Here is a 23573-nt window from a genome sequence, read left to right as displayed (position 1 = left end):
AAGGAGGGCTACCTGCATAATAGGGGGCAACAGGGCAGGCCCTTTGAGGAGAGGCTACAGGGCCTGAACCTGTTCAGCCTCCACAAGAGTAGGCTGAGGGGGGATCCAGTGGCCTGTTACAAACTAGTCAAGGGGGACCAGCAGGCATTGGGAGAGTCCCTGCTCCCCCGAGCACTCCCGGGAGTTACAAGAAACAACAGACACAAGCTAGCGGAGGGTAGTTTCACTAGGAGGCTCTACTTCACTGTCAGGGCGGCTAGGATCTGGAACCAACTTCCAAGAGAAGTGGTGCTGGCTCCTACCCTGGGGGTCTTTAGAAAAAGGCTGGACGAACATCTGGCCAGGGTCGTTTGACCCCAGTACTCTTTCCTCCCATGGCAGGAGGTCGGACGAGATGATCTCCTCAGGTCCTTCTTACCTGACCAACTATGAAACTATGAAGGAATACAATGGATGACCAGCTTCTTCCAGAGAGCCCAGCCCTTATGAATCATCCCAGTTGCAGCATCTCTGGATGATTTGGAAGGATTTTTTTGAGGTGACTGCTTGACTTTTTGAAAGGCTCTTGGTTGGAGTCTTCTCAGGAGTCTTGACTGCAGGTTTTTCTGGAGTCTTGTCTGCTTTTGTAAAGAAAGCGTCCAAGAAAGTTTGGACAGATGTTCTCCAGGGAGATGAGCGATGCAGCGAACTTGTTCATTGGCGTTGTGTCGGATTAAGTGTCGTGAAGTTGAAACTCATGTCAGAAAGTCGAAACAGGATGTCAGTGTATAAAGGTCGTAAGTGCCCTTCTCTGGAGAGGGTCCAGAGAAGGGCCACTTGTATGGTCAAGGGCCTGCAGACCAAGCCCTACGAGGAGAGACTAGAGAAACTGGACCTTTTCAGCCTCCGCAAGAGAAGGTTGAGAGGTGACCTTGTGGCTGCCTATAAGTTCATCAAGGGGGCACAGAAGGGAATTGGTGAGGATTTATTCACCAAGGCGCCCCCGGGGGCTACAAGAAACAATGGCCACAAGCTAGCAGAGAGCAGATTTAAATTGGACATTAGGAAGAACTTCTTCACAGTTCGAGTGGCCAAGGTCTGGAACGAGCTCCCAAGGGAGGTGGTGCTCTCCCCTACCCTGGGGGTCTTCAAGAGGAGGTTAGATGAGCATCTAGCTGGGGTCATCTAGACCCAGCACTCTTTCCTGCCTATGCAGGGGGTTGGACTCGATGATCTGTTGAGGTCCCTTCCAACCCTAACATCTATGAATCTATGAATCTATGAATCTCACGGCTCCCGTTTGGAATCTGAATCTGCTCCTTCCCGGGACTGACATCTCCGATCTCTTGGGGGATGCATGCCAACCACCAGGACTGACCAATGGTCCCTGAAGAGATGTTCTCTCCACTGTCCCTCCCAGGGAGGGGAGAAGGGGCCTTCAACTCAGGTTCAGAGATGGGTTGGAGTCCTACAAGGCAGAGGGTGGAATTAGACCTTGGGTCTTCCATACTTTTGAGATCATAGAGGTGTCAGGCTAGATAGGGAAGTCACACCTGATCCAACCCCCCCCCACCCCCCTGCTGCAGCCCAGACAAGGGTTTGTCCAATCTACACAACAGCCTCAACTTCCTTAGTCAGGCTGCCTTAGGGTTTAGGAGGCAGGGGTCAGAGACAGAGGTCATGGCGGGGTCCAATAGATGAAGACACGAGTGTATGGAGCTGTACCTAGAAAAAAGGGAGGAAGTGACATCATTCCACCTACTCCACAAGGGTGGGGGCCTTTATTGATTGGCATTGATGGATCCCCAATCTATGGGGCTGTACAGGCTGGTCCATCTCCTGTACCACCTACAAGGTCCACCACAATCTATAACCATCACATGGAGGGACAAGACACTTTTTCCTGGTGTGGGGGATGTTGGGTAGGGCATCAGTTGTTCCTTATGGTGTCCTCAATCCACTTCTTGAACCTGCAGACACTGGTATAGACACCAGGATAGTTGGGGTCCCCGCAGACCTGAGGTCCCCAGGAAACAATGCCTTGGAGCTTCCCATTGCAGACCAGAGGTCCTCCAGAATCACCCTATGGGGGTAGAAAAAGAAAGGAGAGAGGGCATCAGTGATATAGGCCCAAGTGCCAAGAGAAACCCCCATATGGCCACATGAATGATGAGAGATTTTTCTGGCTGGAGAGAAAGAGCCAGGTTGGAAAAGGGGCATCTTGAAGGAAGAAGAGAAGGAGAAACACCACCTGGTTTCCAGAACACACAGAGGATTATCTCAGTGGTGCTAGGAGCTGTCACGTGTGGAAAGGGCTACAAAATGGCTTCCCTAGCTTAGCCCTTTCCATTGGGTCTTGCTCTCTTTAGTTCCTCACTAGGTTTCCCCAGAGGCTGAGGTGGGCGGGGGTGGTGAGGGACATCCTCTCGCAGCTAGCAGAGAGGTTCCCGGGAGCCTCCAGGAAGGCCTTTTCCTATATCTCATAGACAAACCAGCCATAACTTGGTGGCTCAGTTGGTTGGGATGGACACAAGACGTGGCCGAATCAGCACAGAGCCTGAGGCAATGTCCTCACCACCTTCCCACAATGCTCTGCTCACCTCCACCCCTGGCCTGCCTGGTTCTTTTCACCCCAGAGTCAAGCTGAGATAGCCCCTACCTTGTCCTTGCAAGGACAAAGAGGATGCTCTTAACGTCCCATGCCAAGATGCGCCTTCTTTCAAGCTACTTAGACATTGCATCATAAGGAGCTGATAAACCAACCCAGCCCATAATAACCCCTCCACTCATTCCCTGCTCTCCTCCCCCAGCTCCTGAGAAGTCAAAGTTCACTCCCAGTGCTGCCATGCCTTTGCAAGACCTGTGGTCCTTGATGCTTTTCTTCAACCCCCAGCTCCAAGAGTCCTGAGACTGGGACAAATCCAAGGTCCATGCATTGGTTTTGCTATCCTCTTTCTGGCTGAGATATACGATAATATTGTGTGCCTTAGTTTCCCTGACTAGTTTCTCTCAGGGGAAAGAAGGGACTGCAGGACTGGATGGTCTCTTCTGGTACTGGAAACTATGAGTTTAGGAAGAGGTGGAGTTAAAGGTGGACACACCCATTAGGCACAAGTAATGGCACACGTAAGTGGGGCATATATGGGGAGAACAGTGAAGGGCGCACATCAGAGGACTGCATCCAATTGACCAATGGGAGGGGCTGCATGCTAGGAATCCCTGCTGGGGGAAGACTGTGTAAGGAGCTGAGAGGGGTGGAAAAGAGAAATCCCTCCCAGCCCCCCAAAATTCGTCCAGAATCTCCCCAATTCTCCTCTTCCCCATCCCAGTTGCTTCCACGACCCTCCAGGACATCCGCATCCCATGCCAACCCACTCACCTGGCATGCATCCACCTTACCCCCGCTGGCACACACTATGTTTTGGTTGAAAAGGTTGGGGTAGATGACGTGGCACACCTCTGGGCGAATGATGGTGAGATTGGCACACTGAAGGATGTTTGGGTAGCTTACTGGAAAGAAACAGAATACTTTGCTTACAAAGTCATCCAGGTTTCTCAAAAAGTCCTGAGACACATTCAAATTAAAGCTAAAAAAAATCATAGAATCATAGAAAACGAGGGTTGGGCCTCAGGAAGTCACATCTAGGCCAATCCCCTGCTCAAACCAAGACAACCCCCAGCTAGATCATCCCAGCTATAGATTTGCTACACATTTTCAAGCACTTCATAGCTGGATGGACATTTTTGTAGCTGGACAGTCATTTTTATGATGTGATAATTATTGTGCATCTCTGGCTGGTCTCATTTTGCACATGTGGCCACACTACATTTATTGCATGCTTAACCAATGAGGTACCTAATACAGGCAATGTGTAGCACAGGCCTGAAATTTGAATTTATAGCCAGAAAAATAACCCTGCAGAAGAATGAGTTACATTTGACAGCTTGTCGGACTTTATACCAACCCTGCAGCAGTCCAATAAAAGATACTCACCCCACCCACAAAAAATTTTGCCTCTCACTTAAAAAAGAAGACACTGAAAATCATAATATTACAGAATAGAGGAGGTATTTTTTGGCAATCAAAGAGTTGGCATTATTTAATCTGGAGAAGAGACAACTATGGGGGGATTGAATAACAGCTTTCAACTACCTGAAGGGTGGTTGGAAAGAGGATGGAGCTGGACTGTTCTCAGTGGGGGCAGACGACAGAACAAGGAGCAATGGGCTGCAGCTGCAACAAGGGAAGCTGAGGTTGGATATTAGGGAAAAACTCTCTCATTAAGAGGCTGATGAAGCACTGGAACAGGCTCTCCAGAGAGGTGGTGTGATTTCCATCTTTGGAGGTTTTAAAGACCCAGCTAGACAAACCCTTGTCTGGGATGATGTAGTTGGAGCTGGTCCTGCTTTGGGCAGAGGTTGTACCAGATGCAACTTCATAAGGTCCCTTCCAACCTGAATTTTCTATGATTCTAATTTTTTTTTAAATCAACGCCAGTTGAACAAAATCTTTTTTTTTTTATTGAATAAAAAACTATACCCTTCTCCTGGTTCTTATTTCATTTTTTTTAATCAGTTGTCAAGTAAGTCAAGAGATCACTTGCCTGCATGACTTATAAGCAAGAATGAACCACCTGTTACTTACACACTATACTTATCAGCAGTGCATGTATCACGTCTCTTAGCACGTTGATGACTTGCATAAACCCTTTATAAATAAAAGATCTGGGGAAGAGGAGAAACACCAGGTGCTTTCCTGCGGAAATTGCAACATTTTCCTCAAAAAAAGAAAAACCTCCATATATGATCCGTTTCTTAATATTTTAACCCCTCCTCCTCCCTGCCCCTCCAAAAAAACCCCACTGGATGCTTGGGTTTTATCTTGGGGTTTTTTGGTGTTGTTTTGGGGGGCATCCTGCTGTTGTCTGGGGAGGTTGTTGGCAACTAGGAAAGGGTTGTTTTGCTTTGATTTGGGGATTTGGGAGGTTTTATAACCAAAATTTACTCTGGTTTCTCAGGAACAATGGGTCTGATTAGGGGGTGGGGGGGAGATTTTTTTATTGGTATTTTAACACCTTTTTATTTTATATTAATTGTACTATAGTAATATAGTGATCTATACCATACATTGATATTTATATTAATTGTTATGTAATTTATACTGTGCCTTAATATTTATATTTATATTAATTGTAATATATTGTATACAATTGTGTATGTAATTGTATATATATCTATGAACTGTGGAGGTCCCTTCCAGCCCTACTTCTCTATGACTCTAGGATTATGGATTTGTATAGGATGGTTTGGATGGGGCTGATCCTACCTGAGGCAGGGGACATATATATTATAATTATATATATTATGATATACAATAATTAACATATTATAATATATTAATAAATGTATTTGTGTATTAATACATGTATTTGTTATTTACTTTACATTATATTCACATTATTTACATTACATTTACATTAATAAATGTAAATAATGCATTAATAAATATATGCAGTTAATGTATTAATAATATATATTTATTGTGGGATTTATAATAAATTATTATATATGAATGATGTTAATATGTATTCATATACAATACTTATAAATAATTATTAATGCAATGTAAAGTGTAGTATAGGATCAGTCCAGTCTTAGTCTCTAGTCTTAGTATGTAGCCTTATATAATAGAATCATATTATATATAATAAAACTCTGCCTTTCCAAGACAAGTTGTGAATTATACACCAGGGTATGTTGCATATGAGATAATACAGTAGGTTTCTCTCTCAGGTTGTTCCAACCCTTCTTGCTGCTAAGTCCCCATCCTAACCCCAAAAGCAGACGCCCATTACTGTACCTTCTGGGCTGGTGGTAGTACCCCATCCCGACACCTGACAGACCATGCCTGGAACAGGGCAGCTGGCAGCAAGTGCAAGGGACTGGACATTTTTGTTGATTTGAACTGGCCTGCACAGCTTGACCAGCATGATATCATTGTCTTTGGATCGGGGCTTGTAGTCGGGATGACGGATTAATCTGCAGGGCAATCTCAGCTGCTCTGTCCAGTCCACACCTTTGAGGTTGTGCTCTCCAAGGCGTATGCTGATGAGGCTGTAGCAGAAGACATAGTTAGACACTCAGGGAGCAAGAGCGGTGGTGGGGCTGGGGGGAGTGTGCTATAGGCAAGTACTGGCTTCAGGACTAGATGCAGGAATCATAGAGAAGTTGGGCTAGAAGGGACTTCTAGAGGTCATAGTGATCATTATACAGTCATAGAGAAGTGGAGTTGGAAGGGACCTCCAGAGGTCACAATTAGTCCAATCAACCCCCTGCCTTAGACAGGATCATTCCCTTCCAAACCATTCTATGCAAATCCATAATCACGGAGTCATAGAGAAGTAGTTCTAGAAGGGACTTTTGAGGTCATAGACTCATATTCATAGAGTCATAAAGAAGTCAGGCTGGAAGGGACTTCCAGAAGTCACATCTGGTCCAACCCTCTGCCTGAGGCAGGAACTTTCCCTTCCAAATCATCCTATGCAAATCCATAATCACAGAATCATAGAGTAGTGCTAGAAGGGACCTGTGAGGTCATAGACTCATAGTCATAAAGAAGTCAGGCTGGAAGGTACCTCCAGAAGTCACATCTGGTCCAACCCCTTGCCTGAGGCAGGGACATTCCCGTCCAAACCATGCTATTGAAATCAGGAATCAGTCATAGAGGGACCTTTGAGGTCACAGACTCATAGTCATAGAGTCATAGAGAAGTCAGGCTGGAAGGGACCTCTGGAGATCACATCTAGTTCAACCCCTTGTTGAGGCAGGATCAGCCCCATCCAATCTATCCTATGCAAATCCATAATCCTAGAATTATAGAGTCATAGAGAAATAGGACTGGAAGGGGCCTCCAGAGTTTCTAGAGTCATAGTCATAGAGTCATATAGTAAAGGTCACGTCCCAAGCTACAGAGGAAGGCAAACCACCCCCGTGCCGCCTCCCCAGAAACACACCCAGTCTGTACCAATCTCACTGGTGGGGGGCAACCTTCCTGACCCCAAATCTGGCATCAGTCTGATCCTGAGCACAGGAGTAAGGCCCTCCAGCCAGGACCCTCTGGGGTTGAGTCCCAGCAGGAGCGTTCAGTCACCACCCCTGTGGAAGAATGCCATCCCAGTATCTTCCCAGACTCTTCTATTAGGTTTTTTCCTTGCCATTGTTTTTTCACCTGTCTGTCAATTTGGTTGCCACAGTTATGGCAGGTAGGAGGCTCTCTATTGTGGTAGCACTGAGTCACGGCATGGGGGCAGGGGCTCAACTCATGCCACTCACTTAAGTGACCACTGGTGCCCTTTAAATTGACTGGTCTGCATCCAACACGTGGCCTGTATTGGCTCTCAAAGGTGATGTCAAAAAGTCTATATAAGCTCAGACTCCCCAGGGGGAGGGGGCTTCAGCCACGATAAGGTCACACTCAGCAACTGGAACATCTGCAACTCTCTCTGTCAGGATGCTGAAGTGAGTAAACTACCTGAAACCTATCTAGATATCAACCAGCTACTAACCTGCCACTGTCTGCTCTAAGACTTTTCTGTGATACTTCCTTATCCTATACCCTTCCCCAAGCCTACCCTCTTTAACCAATAAAGCTCTCCAGTATTACAAGCATGGTGAACTTGCAGGGAGAGGGATCGGGGCATGCCTGTAAGCTCCCTAGGCTCGGATAATTAAGGGAGGCTACTATCTCTGATTCAGACTGAGGGAAGCACCCCAAGTTCTTGCAGGGGGTCAAACACCCTCAAGGCCTGTGTACCCCAGGGGGCACAAGGCCCAAATACAGACCAGCACCCCTGAGTGGGGGCAGTGGTTCCCCCAGGCTTGCTCATGTGCTCGAGCAAGGGGGTGGGCCAGACATTAGGCACCCCAGGGGAGGCACTCAGAGCTTGGTTGGTGGTTGGTCGCAGTGAGGTCTGTGGCTCAGCACCCACTCTACTGGCCTGCCACACCCCCAGCCTGGGTTAGTGCCAACACCCAATGCCTTTGAGAAAGGCTTAAAACCCACCTGACACATGGAGAAGACAATGGGGAGCAACCAGCAAAGCTCAAACACCTAGGAGATCACCCTAGTAGATCACAGGCATCATGATACCTAGATCATCCTCCACCAGTGGTCTCCAACCTCTCCTTGAACTACTCCAGTGATGGAGAGTCCACAACTCCCTTGGGCATAGGCTAACCTACATCATCCCCCTCCACTTGTTGTCCAAGGTCTTTTTGAACCCCCACCAGCAATGGAGAGCCCACAGCTCTTCTAGGTGTAGACCTAGACCTCATCCCTGACCAGTAGCTGTCCAAGCTCTTTTTTAACCCCTCCGGTGATGGAGAATCCACAACTCCCCTAAATGTAGGCCTAGACCTCACCCCTGATACATGGCTGTCCAAGCTCTTCTTGAACCCCACCAGTGATGGAGAGTCCACCATTTCCATATAAGTCTATTCTACTGCCTATTTTCCTGTGTACTCCAGCTGACCCATGGGAGGGTTTCTACCCTCCAGGTTGTCCTCCTGGTCAGATGTGAATGGTATTTTGAGGCTCAAAACATACCAGTTGTGGAAATGGGAAAAGTTAAGGGGATGGACAGAAAGAGGTTGAGGGAAAACACCAGAAAAGCCAGAGCAAATAACATGGGGAAAATGAGGCAGAAAGGTCCTTGGAAAAGGGGCGGGGCTAAAGCACAGGGTAGGGGCAGAGTTAAGGGTACGTGCCAAAGGGGTGGGGTCACAGGTGTTCCTACAAGACCATGTAGTGCTGTGGTCTCAACCATGAGATCTGGGGGGAGGGAGAAGCCCTGAAGGAGGTTCTATGCCCTGATGCTATGATGAATGCATGCGTGGTATCGGTGAGTACATGTGCACACACATGCATGCACGCACGCATACACACACTCAGCCGTACATTCACTGTCACCCTCTTCCAGTACACACACATACACACTTAGCCACGCACATTGACCATCACCTGCTTCCAGTACACACACACAGAGCCATACATATTCACCATCACCCTCTTTCAGCACACACACATACACATGTGCACGCACATGCATGCACACACTTACCGACTGGTGTAGCAGTGTCCAGCTGTGACCACCCACTGGTTGGACACCAGAGACCCCCCACAGTGCAGCTGGCCCCTTGTGAATAGGGCAGCCTGCCAAGGCTGGGTGTGGGGCTGACAGGGTCTGCCATTCACTACCCGGGTGCTGTTGTGAACATCTGCAACACACAAGCACAAAGACATTTGTGCTCATACTATATTTGTATCCACCCACAACTGTACAAGGCTATACACAGACACACCCACAGGTGCAGCAAATCATATACATTCACAGGCAAGCTCTCCCCCCAAACATGTTAGTGGTGTGTACACCAACATGACACTCACCTGCAGATGCCAGGGGCAATACCAGTAGAACCAGTAGCCACACATCAGTACAGGTGTTAGACAACATTGGGGGATGGCTTCCTCTTCAAGGTCACTGTGGGAGGCACAGGAAGCGGGGGTTAATGGAAAAGGAGCTGTAGAATCTCATCATTAAGCCCTACCCACTAAGACACACCTCCACAATCCTTCACTCTGATTGGTTCACACCAACCTCCAGCTAACCAATAGGAGGTTGGATGAGTGATAACATAGCTGGGTCTATCCAATGCCCCCTACTGTTGTTCCCCACATGTGTGTCCCCAAAGCTGTTTGGGGGCCACCAGTTGCTCAGTCACTGGTGGGATTGGGAGATGGGGTAGAGTAGGGGATCCTGCAGGACCTGTAGGGGCTTTGACAAGGATGGGAGGAGGCACCCAGGAGGACAAGGCCCATCCTCATGCGAAGGGGTGGGTGGATCTGGCTTCCCAATAGTCAGACTGGGCCAGATTCTACCTTCACTGGTATTTACCCCACGTTGTCCCTCCTGATTTATACCCAGGTGGCTGAGAAAGAACTGATTTCCCCAGAGTCAAGAACAGAATCACTCCTCATTTATACCAGGGGGCATAACTGGATCCGCCCCACCAAGACAACCCCAAGCCCTGCCATACAGAACCACCCAACTAGGCCACACATGGCATCTTGACCTCACCCCTCCTGGGATTCATGAACCACCAAAAAGGACCAAAAGAGGGGCAGAAGATGTTGACTAGTATAAGTCTCCCCCCTTACCTGCAGTTCTGGCATTGAGGACCACGTGAGCTCAGTGTAGAGGTGAGATCTCTGGTGGCTTCCCAAGACTTCAGTCTTCTCAGCTTCACGGGACACTGGGACAATGCCACAGTGTGTCTAAGGTCTGCAGAGAACGTCCCAATGGCTCAGATGAGTTCACCAAAACAAAAAATCAGGAAGATGATATTCCTATCACCGGATGCCCCGCACTCCTTTCTCCACCCCCAGGCACCACCTTTTATCTCTACCCAACATCCCCACCTGGGGCAACAGGAAGTATAAGCTGGTAAATTCACCAGTGACACCTGAATATTTGCAACCAGGAAGCAGCCACAGCCTTGTCCTTATCAGGTGCTGAAGGTCAACCACAGCCAATGCGGGTCTGAAGGCCAAGAGCCTCCTGGAAATTGTCCTACAAAATACCACATTATCTCACAGACAACATGCAGCCCGCAGAAGGCACATACATTGCCTTTGAAAGGCAGAACAAAGGCGGGAAGGCCTTCCACAAAGCTTGGGAGATCAGAGGGTGGTCAAGGAATGTGATTCTAGAGAACAAGTGAGCAACCTGATGGAGGGGAAGCCTGGAGGCAGAGCTTGAGACATAAATACCCCATCAGGAGACCCTAGGTGGGAGAGGCACTGATGGAGCAGAAGGTCAACTTTGGGGCCAGGTCCAGAAAGGATGATATGGGTCCACAAATCCAGAGCAGAGCAGGGAGAGTCCAGATCAGCCTCCCAGCAGAAGCAGGAAACCAAACTCGTTTGAAAATCGAGCATGAAAAGGATTACATTGCAGTTGACTGAGCTTAGACTGCATGACACGTGAGCTCCTTCCCAGCCTGCATGTGCCATTGGGCATTAGCTCAGCACCGGAACATTTGCAACTGGCCCTCTTCTGCCGACTCATGCACGGGCCTCATTCCTTCTGGGCAACACCTGGATGGAGATGATTAGATCTCAGCGGGTCCATCCTGGGAGGCAGATCTGACATGTCAAGACCTTTTTCAGCCCTGAAAAACCTCAGGAAAATCCCTCCCCCACCTCCAGCCCCAACAATTCCTAAATTCTTCATGGAATAAAACTTCCTTCAACAAACTCATTTCCCCACCACTCAGGGTTTCTCCTTCTCAACTAAAATCTCAGTATTTTGCCCTGCTTTCAGCTTTCTCTTGGTTTCCTCCTGCTGGCTATGCTCCCATGATTCCATGCACCTCTTCTCCATTGACCTCCAGTCTCTTTCATAGGATTATAGGGAAGTCAGACTGGAAGGGACCTCACGAGATGGCATCTATTCCCTTCCCTGCTCAAGATAGGATCAGCCCTGACTAAGCCATCTCAACTAAGTGTTTGTCCAATGTTCTTTTGAGGATCTCCAAGAATAGAGACTTCACCACTGCTCTAGCCAGCCTGTAGCAATGCTTGATCCCCTCCTCCCCCTCAGAGTCAGGAAGTTCCTCCTCATCCAACCTCAGTTTCCCCAACATGAAGCTTGACACCATTGCTCCTAGTCCTGTCCCCATCTCCATCCTGTCATTGCCCTCCAGGGACTTGAAGATTGTGATCAAATCCACCCCCACTCAGCCTTCTCTTCTCTAGACTCAATAACCTTAGATCTTTCAGCCTTTCCCATCAGGCCTTCTTCCCCAGCCTCAAACATATTTTTTTTGCTCCAGACTGGGCCCTTTCCCATGTGTCCACCTCCTTCTTGAAGTCTGAGGCTCAAAACTGGACACAGGACTCCAGGGGAGGTCTCACCAGGGCTGAATCTACTCTTCCATAAATTCTTCTTCCCAGGAGAAGAAACTGGCTCCTTTCAACCCATTCCTCTCTAAAGGACCCAAACAAGCCTGAACCAAGAGCATCAAGAGGCAACATCCAGCTGTGAATCAGACCCTGTTGCTGGTGACCAAGCCCTCTGAAACCCAGTGTGGCAAACAGGCCAACCAGGCAGGTCTTCAGCATGGCACTCCTGGGTGGTGCCCAGAAGTTATGCCATTAATCTCTTGAGAAATGCAGAATTGACACATGGGGCCACAATTGAGCAATTCCATTGCTAGAAGAAGCTAGGAGAGGCCCAGAGCTGAATCCTGGGGCTGGGGAACTGACTCAGTGATACTGTTTTGGGTGTTTTTCATGGTCCCACCCAAAAAGGTTGGGTCAGCAGGTTGTTTTGGGGGGGCAGGGAATGACATCAACACAACAACAGCGGCATTCCTCAGGGGAGAAAAAAGGAAAGAGTCCCCAGAGGGTCCAGTTTCCTTCCAGACCCAGATCCAGTTGCAATGAAAACCTCCAACAGGGGGGATGAATCAAATGCCTGAGTTTGCAGAGAGCCTGGAATTGTTCCTAGATTAGCAGGGTATCCAACGCAAGGGGCCATTGCAAGCATCTGCTATGATCTCCAGGATAAGATTGGCCCACAGACCTTCACTTTGCCTCCCCCAGTCAGGGCCAACCTCTCAGTGAAATAGAAGTGTTGACTGTCCTGGATTACAGGTTTTTCATATGCAGCCTCTGAAATGGTCCCCATCCCACCGAGCACAAGCCAGCACTGGCTTGGGAATTCATACAGCACCTGGCACGGTCTCCATCCCATCTGGAGCACGGGCCAGCTCTGGCTATGGGTCTGTACATCCCCCGATGCAAGACCCCAACCTCAGTCTGCCCAACTGTGGTACTAACATGGATTTCCCAGTTCTTGGCCTGATTATGATGATACATCTAGGACTGAACTTTTCTTGACCTCCCACAGGCTGCTACCTGCTAATTGGTCCTTGGCAATTAGGTGAGTGAGTGATTCATGATCATTCATGAACTATCAATAGTTTTTTTGCTTGTTGGCGAAGAGATCTCCACACCCCCACCTTAGGTTCCCAGCTTTTTCAATTATTTGGGATGGGAGTGAGATCTTGGGAGTTGGGGAGGGTGTGGGAGGGCTGGAAGCCTGGGTTATTGCCCAGATCTTGGAGAGGAGCAGGGTCATCAGGGTTAAATCAAGGGGTGGAGCTGGGATATTTCAGTTCAGCCGGAAAACCAACAAAGCAATTGTTCCTTATTACCAGACATGTGTCGATACTCAGGAAACCAACCAGCTCCTCTCCGATGCAGCAATCCTTCCCCATCCAACCCATTTCCTCACCCAGCATCACCTCCCTGCTTTCCTAAAAACTCCTCCCAAAGCCCCTGTCTGAAACAGGTAGAGCCGACTGCATGGGGAAACCGAGGCACACCCAGCCACCTGGAGCCCTCCTGATGGACAGGAGAGGCTGCCGTCACCTGCCCACCACACCCAAGTATTGTAAAAGCCCTGGATTAAGAGTCAGGAACTTGAGACCGCTTCTGCTGATATAACCTTTCTACCAGCTAGAGATCCCCAAGTTCAGAAATTATAGGCTTCCAATGAATGACAAGGACTAACAATCAACTTTATTTGTGGAGCAGTAGACAGCCTTCACAAGGCCTTTTTTTGCCTTTAGTTAGCTAGCTTACCTTAGGGACTGTCTTCCAATTCCCAACCTCCATAGTCTAAGGAAAGGAGCATCTCTAAACTACAACTTCAGTCACCACGCTACCAAGGGCTAGGTTCAGAGTTAAGGGCTCAACTATTTCTCTCTCTCAGCTGACACCAGGAAGCCACATTTCCCCCAAGCATTCCCAAGTGAGCTAACTTCCCCTCTCGCAAGCAACGGTCAACTAGGAGATGAGAGGAACAAACACACCACCTTTGAACAGGGATAATCTGGGTCTCCAAATTCCTAGCCACTGCTGGGAGCCCAATAGGCAATATCTGGCCCACAAACCATATATTTAACTTCCCTGCCTTAGAGGAAAACTTCAGAGTGAATGGCCCACCCCAGCCAGCTAGTAACAGCTCTCTGAGTTTCCTCCCAGATGCATGAAGGGTACAACTTGATGTGGGGAGCTAGGCTCTGGTGGACAATTGAAAAGTATCTAGTAGTGGGTACCAGTGCTACTTTGAAGGGTCTACTACCTATGCTAAGCAAAATGGTGGAGTTTGGGTAAGGCGGACCAATCTGGAGATCGGCAAGCTCCTTGCCACCAAGGGGCACTGTCACTTCTCCTTGCTACCAGTGGTGTTGCTAGTACCAGTGCTGCTCTTTCTCCACTAGGAAGCAGGAGACTGGAAATGAGGAATCAGGATCACAGAGGCAATGGGCATAGCTTTCTTCTGTCCTACAGCAACTTCGCTGGGCTGGCCATGTCATCCGGATGCCTGACTCCAGGCTCCCCAAGTAAGTCTAATCCTCCCACCTCTGTCATTGAATCATAGAGAATGTGGGTTGGAATGAACCTCAGCAGGACCAGCCCCAACTATATCATCCCAGCCAAGGCTTTGTCTAGCCAGGTCTTCAACACTTCCAAGGTGGAGACTCCACAATAGGGCTGTGAGAAAAGGCAGCATTCCAGTTCGACTTGCCTTTTGATGTTTTGATGGAACAGCATTTCATTTTAAAAGTTGTTGCAATTCGAAACTGCTGTTCCATTTCGTTTTATCGAAACAGTTTTGACGTTTTGCCCACAGGCCATACTGGGGAAGATTGAAACAGCCTATACCTTTGTCATTTCTGGCCTGATTTGGATGAAACTTGCAGGAATGGTAGCCCCTGTTGAGGCCACAAAGCCTGCCAAGCTTCAGGGAGATAGGTGCAGGGGTTTCAGGGAAACTGCACCTCGAGCTGCAGACAAGCAAAACTCATGACATGGGTGACACTTTGTGAGTTAAGGCGCAGCAGGGTGAAAGTTGCAGGCGTGCTAGCCCCTGCTGTGCCCACAAAGTCAGCCAGCTGTCGAGGAGATCGGTACTTCTGGGTTCTGGGGCCCTGCACCTCTGGCTGCTGACAGGCAAAACTCGTGACATGGGTGGGTGACACTGTGTGTGTTAAGGTGCACCCTCACTCAACTGACACCAAGGCAGAAAGCAGGGCAGGTCAAACAATGCTGCCGTTTATGCAGTTTTTCCATCCCTCCCCCCGAGCACTGGGATTGGAAGGGACCTCAGGAAAGGATGACAGTCACTGGCCAGATACACAGTCAATAATGAGAGGGCTTCTGCCCCCACCCCCCGCCCCGCGGCCCTTCTCCCTCCCTCTCCTTACTTTAGTTTCTGTTTCCTGCAGGCAAGCCCAGCTTGAGCTTTGAAACTTGAAACGTTTCAAAATTTTCAAAACATTTTTACTTGCCTCATTTTGCTTCGAGGCTGTTTTGGAGCTCTCCATTTCATTTCAGTGTCACTGTTTTGAGCTCAAAATGGGTCAAAACAGTGTTGAAACAAAACTGTCAGCGAAATTTCGCACAGCCCTACTCCACAACCTCTCTGGGTAGCCCGTTCCAGTGTTTTACTACCATCCTAATGAGAAAGTTTTTTCTAATATCTAACCTCAACTTCCCTTGCTGCAACTGGACACTGTTGTTCTGTCATCTGCCACCACTAAGAACAGTCCAGCTCAGTCCTCTTTGGAACTGCCATACAGTCAAGGCATAGGCTCAAAAGGGCAGAGACATCCCTTCAAGGATGTCCTCAAGGCCAGCTTGAAAAAAATGCAACACTGACATCAAGTTGTGGAAGTCTATCATCCACAACTGGCCCAAATGGAACAAGAGTCCGCTGCAGGGATCTCAGTACTTTGAAACCTCATGACGACAACAGGAGATGGAAAAGTAGGAGAGGCAGAAGCAACATGTTGCAGACTGAAGGAAGAATCTGGAGCCACCCACCCTGCACTGAAACAAGTGCTAGAGTTGCCACAGAGTCTGTCAATCCTAGATTGGCCTCATCAGCCATCTTTGGACCCTCAGATAAGACGATCATGGAACACAATAGTCCCTGACTACATGGGGTTACTGAGAAACTATGGGGTTTTCCCAGGCTTCTTGGCTTTGCCGGTTGCCCCCTCTCCACCTCCGTCATCCATCCAATCCCCCATCCCTCCTCCATCCGTCAGTCCACTCACTCCTGTTGACAGCTATCCAGACAGCCAGCCACCCCACCCCACCCCACCCCACCCCATAATACTTCCATCCACCCATTTGGAGGGGGTAGTGTGGCACAGGGCAAATACTAAGAGGTTATATTATAGATTTGCCTGAGACAGTTTGGACTGGGATGATCCTGCCTCAGACAGAGGGTCAGACAAGATGTAATCTCTGGAGGTCCCTCCCAGCCCTGCTTCTCCATGACTCTATTTCTATAACTCTATGTCCTCTGGAGATCCCTTCCAGACTGACTTCTCAATGGCTGCAATTCTATGGTCTCTGGAGGACCCTTCCAGCCCTGTCCAAGCCATTATATCCAAATCCATCATCTAAACTCTTTGGAAAACTACTGTTGGCCCTGAAATAACACTAGACATCACATCCAGACCTGCCACAGGGAAAGCAAGGGGACCATGCCAATGTCCTGGTGCTGTAGAAGGCTCTGAAAATACCTTCAAGAGATCCCAGGCAGAGGCCATGCCCTCTGCTGAACCCTCCCCCACACCCCTAGTCCATACCAATCTGACCATGAGGTAAAATTCCTCCCTAATCTCCAATGCAGTGTTGGTCTGAGCCCAAGCAGAGTGCCAACCTTCTAGCCAGGAGCCTCCTGCTTTGAGTCCCAGCAGGAGCATTGGCACAGCCCAGTTGCCATCAAACTTCATCCCTCCTCTAACAGCAATGTTCTTCCAGTCTAAGTCTACTTGGCTGCAGCTTTCTACCCCAGCCTGGGCTGCAGGCAACACCCAATGCTGGTGAGGAGGGAGAAATAAATCCCTGACGTATGTAGCTACAGAAGGTGTGGGGGCAGGGGGGAATTCCTTCCTGGCCCCACGTGGCAACCGGCAAAGCCCTAAAGCCTGGGACATCCCCATAGTAGAACATCAGCATCATGACACCTAGGTCATCTCCACCCAGTGGCTGTCCAACCTCTACAGTAACAGAGAGCCCACAACTCCCCTAGATGTAGACCTAGCTACACCTAGATTATCCCCAACTAGTGGTTGTCCAGCCTTTTCATGAACCCCTCCAGTGATGGAGAGTCCTCAACTCCCCCAGGTGTAGGCCTAGACCTCACCCCTGACCAGTAGCTGTCCCAGATCTTCTTGAACACCTCCAGTGATGGCAAGTGCACAACTCCCCTAAGTGTAGGCCTAACTACACCTAGATCATCTCCCACCAGTGGATGCCCAGCCTCTTCTTGGACAGCCACTGGTTGGGCATGAGCCGCGCCTGCCCCAGCTGGGATCAGGAGCTCTTCCCCTGGTGGAGCCCCCTTGGAGTTACGGAACATGTGAGAACTGGGCACCTGCTGTATGACCTTCATTATGTCCTGGCCGGACCAGGGATGTCGTCAGGAGCTGTTAATCATTCACTGCCTGTTATCTCTGAAACGGCCATGGGACCAGCACCCAGCACCAGACTGCCATGGCGATGATGGGCACTGCACCGTGCCTGCTGGTGTTCCTGCTACTCCCAGCCTTCCTGGGAGGTGAGTGTGGAAGAAAGAAGGGGGTGTATGTGTAAGGGGTGAGTGTGCAAGTGTAAGTGTGCAGGGGTGAGAGCACGAGCATTGAGTGAGCACCAGTGGCTGAGCTGGGCATGCAAGGTGGTGGGTTTGTGAGTGCCTGGGGTGAGGGAGTGTGCAAGAGGTGTGTGCAAGTGCCTCAGGGTGACTTTATATGGGTGCCTGAGAGTGTGGGTGTATGCGAGTGTGCAAGTGTGTAGATCCTTTGTGGAGTATGTATGGAGTGCCTGTGTGAGTGTGCAAGACAGAGAATGTGTGCAAGTAGGAGAGAGTGGTAGAGTATGCAGGGGCTGAGAACACAGGTTGTGTGCATGTTCAGGGTCCATGCATCTTTCTCAGTGTCTGACAGCGTGTAGCAGTGAGTGAGCATGTGTACATACGTGTAACAGTATATGAGGTTGAGTACACAAGTTGTGTATGAGTGCGTGTTGGTCAGTGTCCGTGTGCATGTGAGTATGTATGACAGTATATGAAGCTACATACCCCGATTGTGCATGTGTTGATTAGTCTGATATTGTGTAGAGGCGTGTGAGTGTGTATGTGCATGGATGTGATGATGTATGGGGTTGAGTACACAGGCTGTGTGTGTGTGTGTGTGTGTGTGTGTGTGTGTGTGTATGGGGATGCATGTGTTTTGGTCAATGTCTGATGGTGTGGAGAGATGAGTGAGCAAGTGTGTAACTGTATGGGGTTGAGTACACAGTCTGTGTAAGGGTGAGTGTTGGTCAGTGTCTGTATGTATGCAAGTGTGAAAGCGTGTGATAGTGTACGTACCCAAGTACTCAGGTTATGTGTGCATGTGGGGGGGTGCATGTGTATTGATCAGTGTCTGACCATATGTAGGAGTGAGTGAGCAGGTGAGACCTCTGTGTGTGTGTGTGTGTGTGTGTGTGTGTGTGTGTGTGTGTGTGTGTGTGTTGGTCAGTATCTGACTGTGTAGTGGTGAGTGTGTGTGTGAGTGTGAAACAGAGTACCCAGGTAGTGTGTGTATGGGGGTGCATGTGATTTCATCAGGGTCTGACTGAGTGTGTAGGGGAGAGTCAGTGTGTGTGTACATGCGTGTCACAGACAGAGTGTGCATATGGGGGTCCATGGGGGCCAGTGGACAACTATTTCTCTGCAGGGGGTGTGGGAGTGCATAGGGGCATGTAAGTGTGTACAAGTGTCTTGGGGAGGAGTGTGCAGGTGTGTAGGGAGGTAGGTTGAGGCAAGTGTGTACCAATGGAGGGGGGTAAATGTGTAAAGTTGCCGTGAGTGCAAGGCAGTGTGAGTGAGCATGCAAGCGTGTGAAAGTGACTGAACTAGAGTATGGGAAAGTGCATTGAGTGGTGTGTGTGTGTGTGTGTGTGTGTGTGTGTGTGTGTGTGTACACACAGTGAGTGCAGCTGTGTGTGCTGGATAGGAGAGGTAACATCTCTTGGCGTGTGTCCTTAAAAGCATGTCTGGCCCACATGTGGGTGTGTGGGAAGGGGATTGTGTTGGCGGGGAGAGGGGGTAGGCACTGCTGCATTGCAAGTGTGTGAAGGTGACTGGATGTCATTTCTGTAGGGGGGTGTAGAGCCAGGAGGGGCAGGAATGGTTAAAGGGGATATGTGTGTGTGTGTGTGTGTGTGTGTGTGTGTGTGTGTGTGTGTGTGTGTGTGTGTGTGTGTGCGCACACATGTGCATACATGCATATATATGTGAGCTCTGAACACTTGTGTTCTGTGTGCCTGTCCCTGCTGCCCTCTGGTGAGACGGAGCACACCCTGGTGTGTGTGTCCATCCCAGAGTGTTGGGTTCTCGGGGGGCAGGGGAGGGCACATGTGTTCTGTATGTGTACCTCAGACACCTGGGGATGGTGTTTTCTGGTGTGTGGGTGGGTGGGAAGGGGAACACCTGGGTTCTGTGTCTATCTCAGACACCGAGGGGAGGTGGGGAGTGTGTGTATCATCCAAATAATTGAACTGTGTGTGTACCTTGGACACATGGTGAGTGTGTGAGAGAAAGAGAGAGAGAGGGAAAGAGAGAGAGAGGGAAAGAGAGAGAGTTGCCCGGACAATTGGGCTTTGTGTGTGTAATTTTGACAACTGGGGTGGGGTGGCACCCAGACGTACGTGTGTGTGTGTGTCTTGAACACATGAGAGGTGTGGGTCTGTGTGTGTGTGCACATGTGCATATGTCTTGGACAGCTCAGGAGCGTGTGTGCGCCCCCTGTTCCCACATAATACCTCCATGGGTGGGGCAGGGGGGTGCCCTGACCCTTCCCACCCCTCCTCCACTGACCTCCCCTCCCTGCACAGGGCTTCGGCGGGAGGATCGGGTCCTGGGAGGCTCAGAGTGCCAGGAGGGCGCCCACCCCTGGCTGGTGCTGCTCTACTACTTTGACAAGCACTACTGCTCTGGCGCCCTCCTGAACCAAAACTGGGTGCTCACAGCTGCCCATTGCTCCATGAGGTGAGGACTTGCTGGGCAGGAGGTGGGGAGGGCACCCAGGGGCCATACACAGTTCCCATCTCAGAGCTGGGTGAAAGCAGGGGTGAGAACTCAGGTACCTCACCCCATGGTCACCCTTCATCCACCAATCCTCACACACCTCCATCCATCCACCCACCATCCTTCTTCACACCTGCATCCATCCAGCCTCTCACCTCCATCTGTCACCCACCCACCCACGCATCCTCCCACCTCCATCCATCCATATCAATCCTTCCATCCACCTACTCATCCTCCCACCTCCATCTATCCATCCCAAGATGCCACTTCCACCCACTCATCAACCCATCCACCCATCCTCATGCCCCCTCCATCCGTCTATCCATTCATTTAACCATGCCCCTATATTTCCCATCCCCCATCCCCACACACTCCTCCATCAATCCATCCATCCATCCCAACATGCCTCTTCAGTGCATCCATCCAATGTGGCCCCCTCCATCCACCCATCCATCCAATGTAATCAACCATCTTCACACACCTCCATCATCCACCTCTCACACCTCCTGTGACAGGCCAGTATGGAGTGCTCCTGCATTGAGCCACCCACCACACTGCACCCAACCACCTTCCAGGCTCTGAGTGCCTCCCTGGAGGAGCCTCACATCTGGTCAACCCCCTTCCTGGAGCACACCTGCAAGCCCGGGGGTAACATTGCCACCTGTGCCCCATGGGAAACACAGGCCTAGTAGTCCTTGAGGGTACTTGACTCACTGCAAGAACTTGGGATGCTTCCCTCAGTCTGAAGCACAAGTAGCGGTCTCCCTTAGTCAGCTGAACTAAAGGGAACCCCAAGGCATAATCTAGGCCCCTCTCCCAGTAAGTCTCCCATGCTAGGGACAGAGGAAAATTTTATTGGTTACAAGGAGTAGGTTTGGAATAGGGTACAGGGTAGAGAACTATCAGAGAAATACCTTAGAGCAAACAGTGGCATGGCAGCCTTTGATCATGCATCTGAGTTACTGCAAGCTATGTATCTAGTTGGATCTCAGGTAGCTTACTCACAAGGATCATCCAGAGGCAGGTGGAGATTCCCTCTGGAGGCAGGCAGTTTATTGATCATGAGTTTCAAGAGAAAGAGAGAGAGAGAGAGAGAGTTTCAAATGGTCCAACTTCTCTGAGAGTTTTCATCATGGCTGCTGGCCCTCCTGGGCAGTCCTTCACTTATATAGCCCTTATGACCTCATTTACCTGGTCCAATGAAGGCCAGCAACTGTTGGCTGCCAGCCAACCAAATTGAAATGCATCACTGGTTGCCTGATAGATTGTCAGGGTCTTTAGCCCCCTTCCTGTAATCTTGGCATTGCTTAAAACAATAGGGAGTTTAAGCCCCCCACCCAGGTGTGTGTGGCCAGTCACATAGGCAGAGGGAGCCGGTTTCCCCTCCTTCAGGAATGTATCCAGCTCAGATTATAACTCAGGGTTACCTCAACCAGATGGGGCCAGAGGTGTCTGCCCTCTGCAGTGACTGTGGTAACCAAATTGTCAGGAAACAGAGTTTGGGGAGAGACAGAGATGGTATTCTGCCACACCATCCATCCATCCATCCATCCTGATACACACCTCTCCATCCACCCACTCATCCATCCCAACATGCCTCATACATCTATCCATCCACCCACCTTCATACACCCCCTCCATCTGTCTGTCCAACCTTCCATTCATCCATTCCCTTTACACCTTCCATCCATCCACTCACACACCTCCATCCACCCATCCTTCCTTCCCCAAACACCCCTCTCCAGATCACCCTACCACATCCACCCCAACGCACCCACTCCATAGAGCTGTCCACCACTCCTCACATATCCAGCTATCCTCCTACATTTCCCATCCACCCATCCCAACATGGCCCTGCCACCTACCCAGTCTCCCCTCTGTCCCTCCATTCACCAATCCACACATCCCTCCATCCATCCTCACACACCTTCATCCACCCCTACACCCACTTCACCATCCACCCACTCAGCCATACATCAACCCACATATACACCCTCCATGCACCCATCCATCCATCGGCCCATCCTCATACACTTTCTTCATCTGTCCATCCATCCATTTTTCCATGTATCCATTCCCCTACAGGTTTCCTATCCATCCATCCATCCCCACAATCCTCATCTATCCATCCATCCATCATGACAATCCTCACCCATCCATGACCTGGGATGCCCAGATGGCTGGGAGGTCTTGGGACCAGGGCGATTTGGGGAGGGCCTGAACTTCTACATCTGTTTCCTAGACATATCCAGGTGCGTCTAGGTGAGCACAACATCTCCATGTCATCGGGGTATGAGCAGTTCTCGATGGTCCAGGAAGCCATCATCCACCCAGGCTTTGTCGATGGGACGAGCGGGCTTCGCAGCTATGAGAATGACATCATGCTCCTGCGGTTGAACCCCCCTGCTGTTTACACATCCTATGTGCAGCCCACTGACCTACCCACGCTCTGCCCCCTGCCCACGGGCACCACCTGCACCGTGATGGGCTGGGGAACCACCAGTAGTCCAGAGGGTAACAGCAGGGCACTAAGGGGGCTGAGGAAGGAAAGCTGGGGGCTGTGGGTCAGGATGAGGGGCACCAAAGGGGAGAGGGTCTTTGGGCTGAGAATGAGAGGCACCAGGAGGGCAGTTTGGGGCAGGGGGCGGTAGGTTGAGAGTGAAGGGTACAAGCAGGTCTGGGTAGGGGACAGGGAGCTGTGGGGTGGGAGTCTGGGGCACCAGCAGGGCTGGGGCAGGGAACATCCAGGTTCATTTGACCTCTCCCCTTGCAGAGACCTACCCCAACGTGCCCCAGTGCCTGGACATCACCACAGTGCCCCTGGCCCAGTGCCAGGCCACCTACCCAGAGAAGGTCACTGAGAACATGCTGTGTGCCGGGGGTGCCCAGGAGGGCAAGGACTCCTGCCAGGTCAGGGAAGGGAAAGGGGGCTGATGGTCATGTGTCCATGCCAAGCCGTGGTCCCATGCACTGTACCATGGCTGGGCCCTCGGGCACACCTGTGGCCCAGTGTGGCTGATGGGGCCTGGTCTCCACAGGGTGACTCCGGAGGCCCCCTGCTGTGTAACGGGAAGCTCTACGGCCTCGTCTCATGGGGTGACTTCCCATGTGGGAAGCTCGGCCAGCCGGGGATCTACACCAACGTCTGCTGCTACCTTGACTGGATCCGCACCACCATGGGGGCATGACGATGCCCAGCCCCAATCTCTGTGTAATAAAGGCCTTCTCTCAGCTCTGCCGGTGTCATTCACTCCTGACCCACAGCTTCCTACCCCCCAGCCCTGCCAGTGCCCCTTGCTCCCAACGTGCAGCCCCTGCCCCCAAGCTGTGCTGGTACCCCTCACTCCCAACCCACAGCCCCCCGGACACCCTTCAAAC

The 23573-nt window shown here is 50.3% G+C and overlaps 2 protein-coding genes across 2 annotated transcripts; one reads left to right on the top strand and one right to left on the bottom strand.

Moving 5' to 3' along the window:
- Positions 1-1760: 1760 nt before the first annotated feature.
- LOC102570129 (kallikrein-14) lies at positions 1761-9491 on the bottom strand. The gene is made up of 4 exons (XM_059718134.1): positions 9425-9491; positions 5840-6118; positions 3359-3489; positions 1761-2062 (listed from the first exon to the last, which is right to left on the bottom strand). The coding sequence occupies exons 1-4, from the start codon at positions 9489-9491 to the stop codon at positions 1910-1912; spliced, it is 630 nt and encodes a 209-aa protein (XP_059574117.1). The 3' UTR covers positions 1761-1909.
- An 8094-nt stretch (positions 9492-17585) lies between these two features.
- On the top strand, positions 17586-23430 carry LOC102573139 (trypsin). Its single transcript, XM_019490875.2, has 5 exons — positions 17586-17684; positions 20003-20156; positions 22438-22709; positions 22969-23105; positions 23234-23430. The coding sequence occupies exons 1-5, from the start codon at positions 17621-17623 to the stop codon at positions 23381-23383; spliced, it is 777 nt and encodes a 258-aa protein (XP_019346420.1). The 5' UTR covers positions 17586-17620; the 3' UTR covers positions 23384-23430.
- The last annotated feature ends 143 nt before the right edge of the window (positions 23431-23573 follow it).

This window comes from Alligator mississippiensis, chromosome 15 (assembly GCF_030867095.1).
Source record: "Alligator mississippiensis isolate rAllMis1 chromosome 15, rAllMis1, whole genome shotgun sequence".
Lineage (NCBI taxonomy): Eukaryota > Metazoa > Chordata > Crocodylia > Alligatoridae > Alligator > Alligator mississippiensis.
This window is presented reverse-complemented; position numbering and strand designations above follow the sequence as displayed.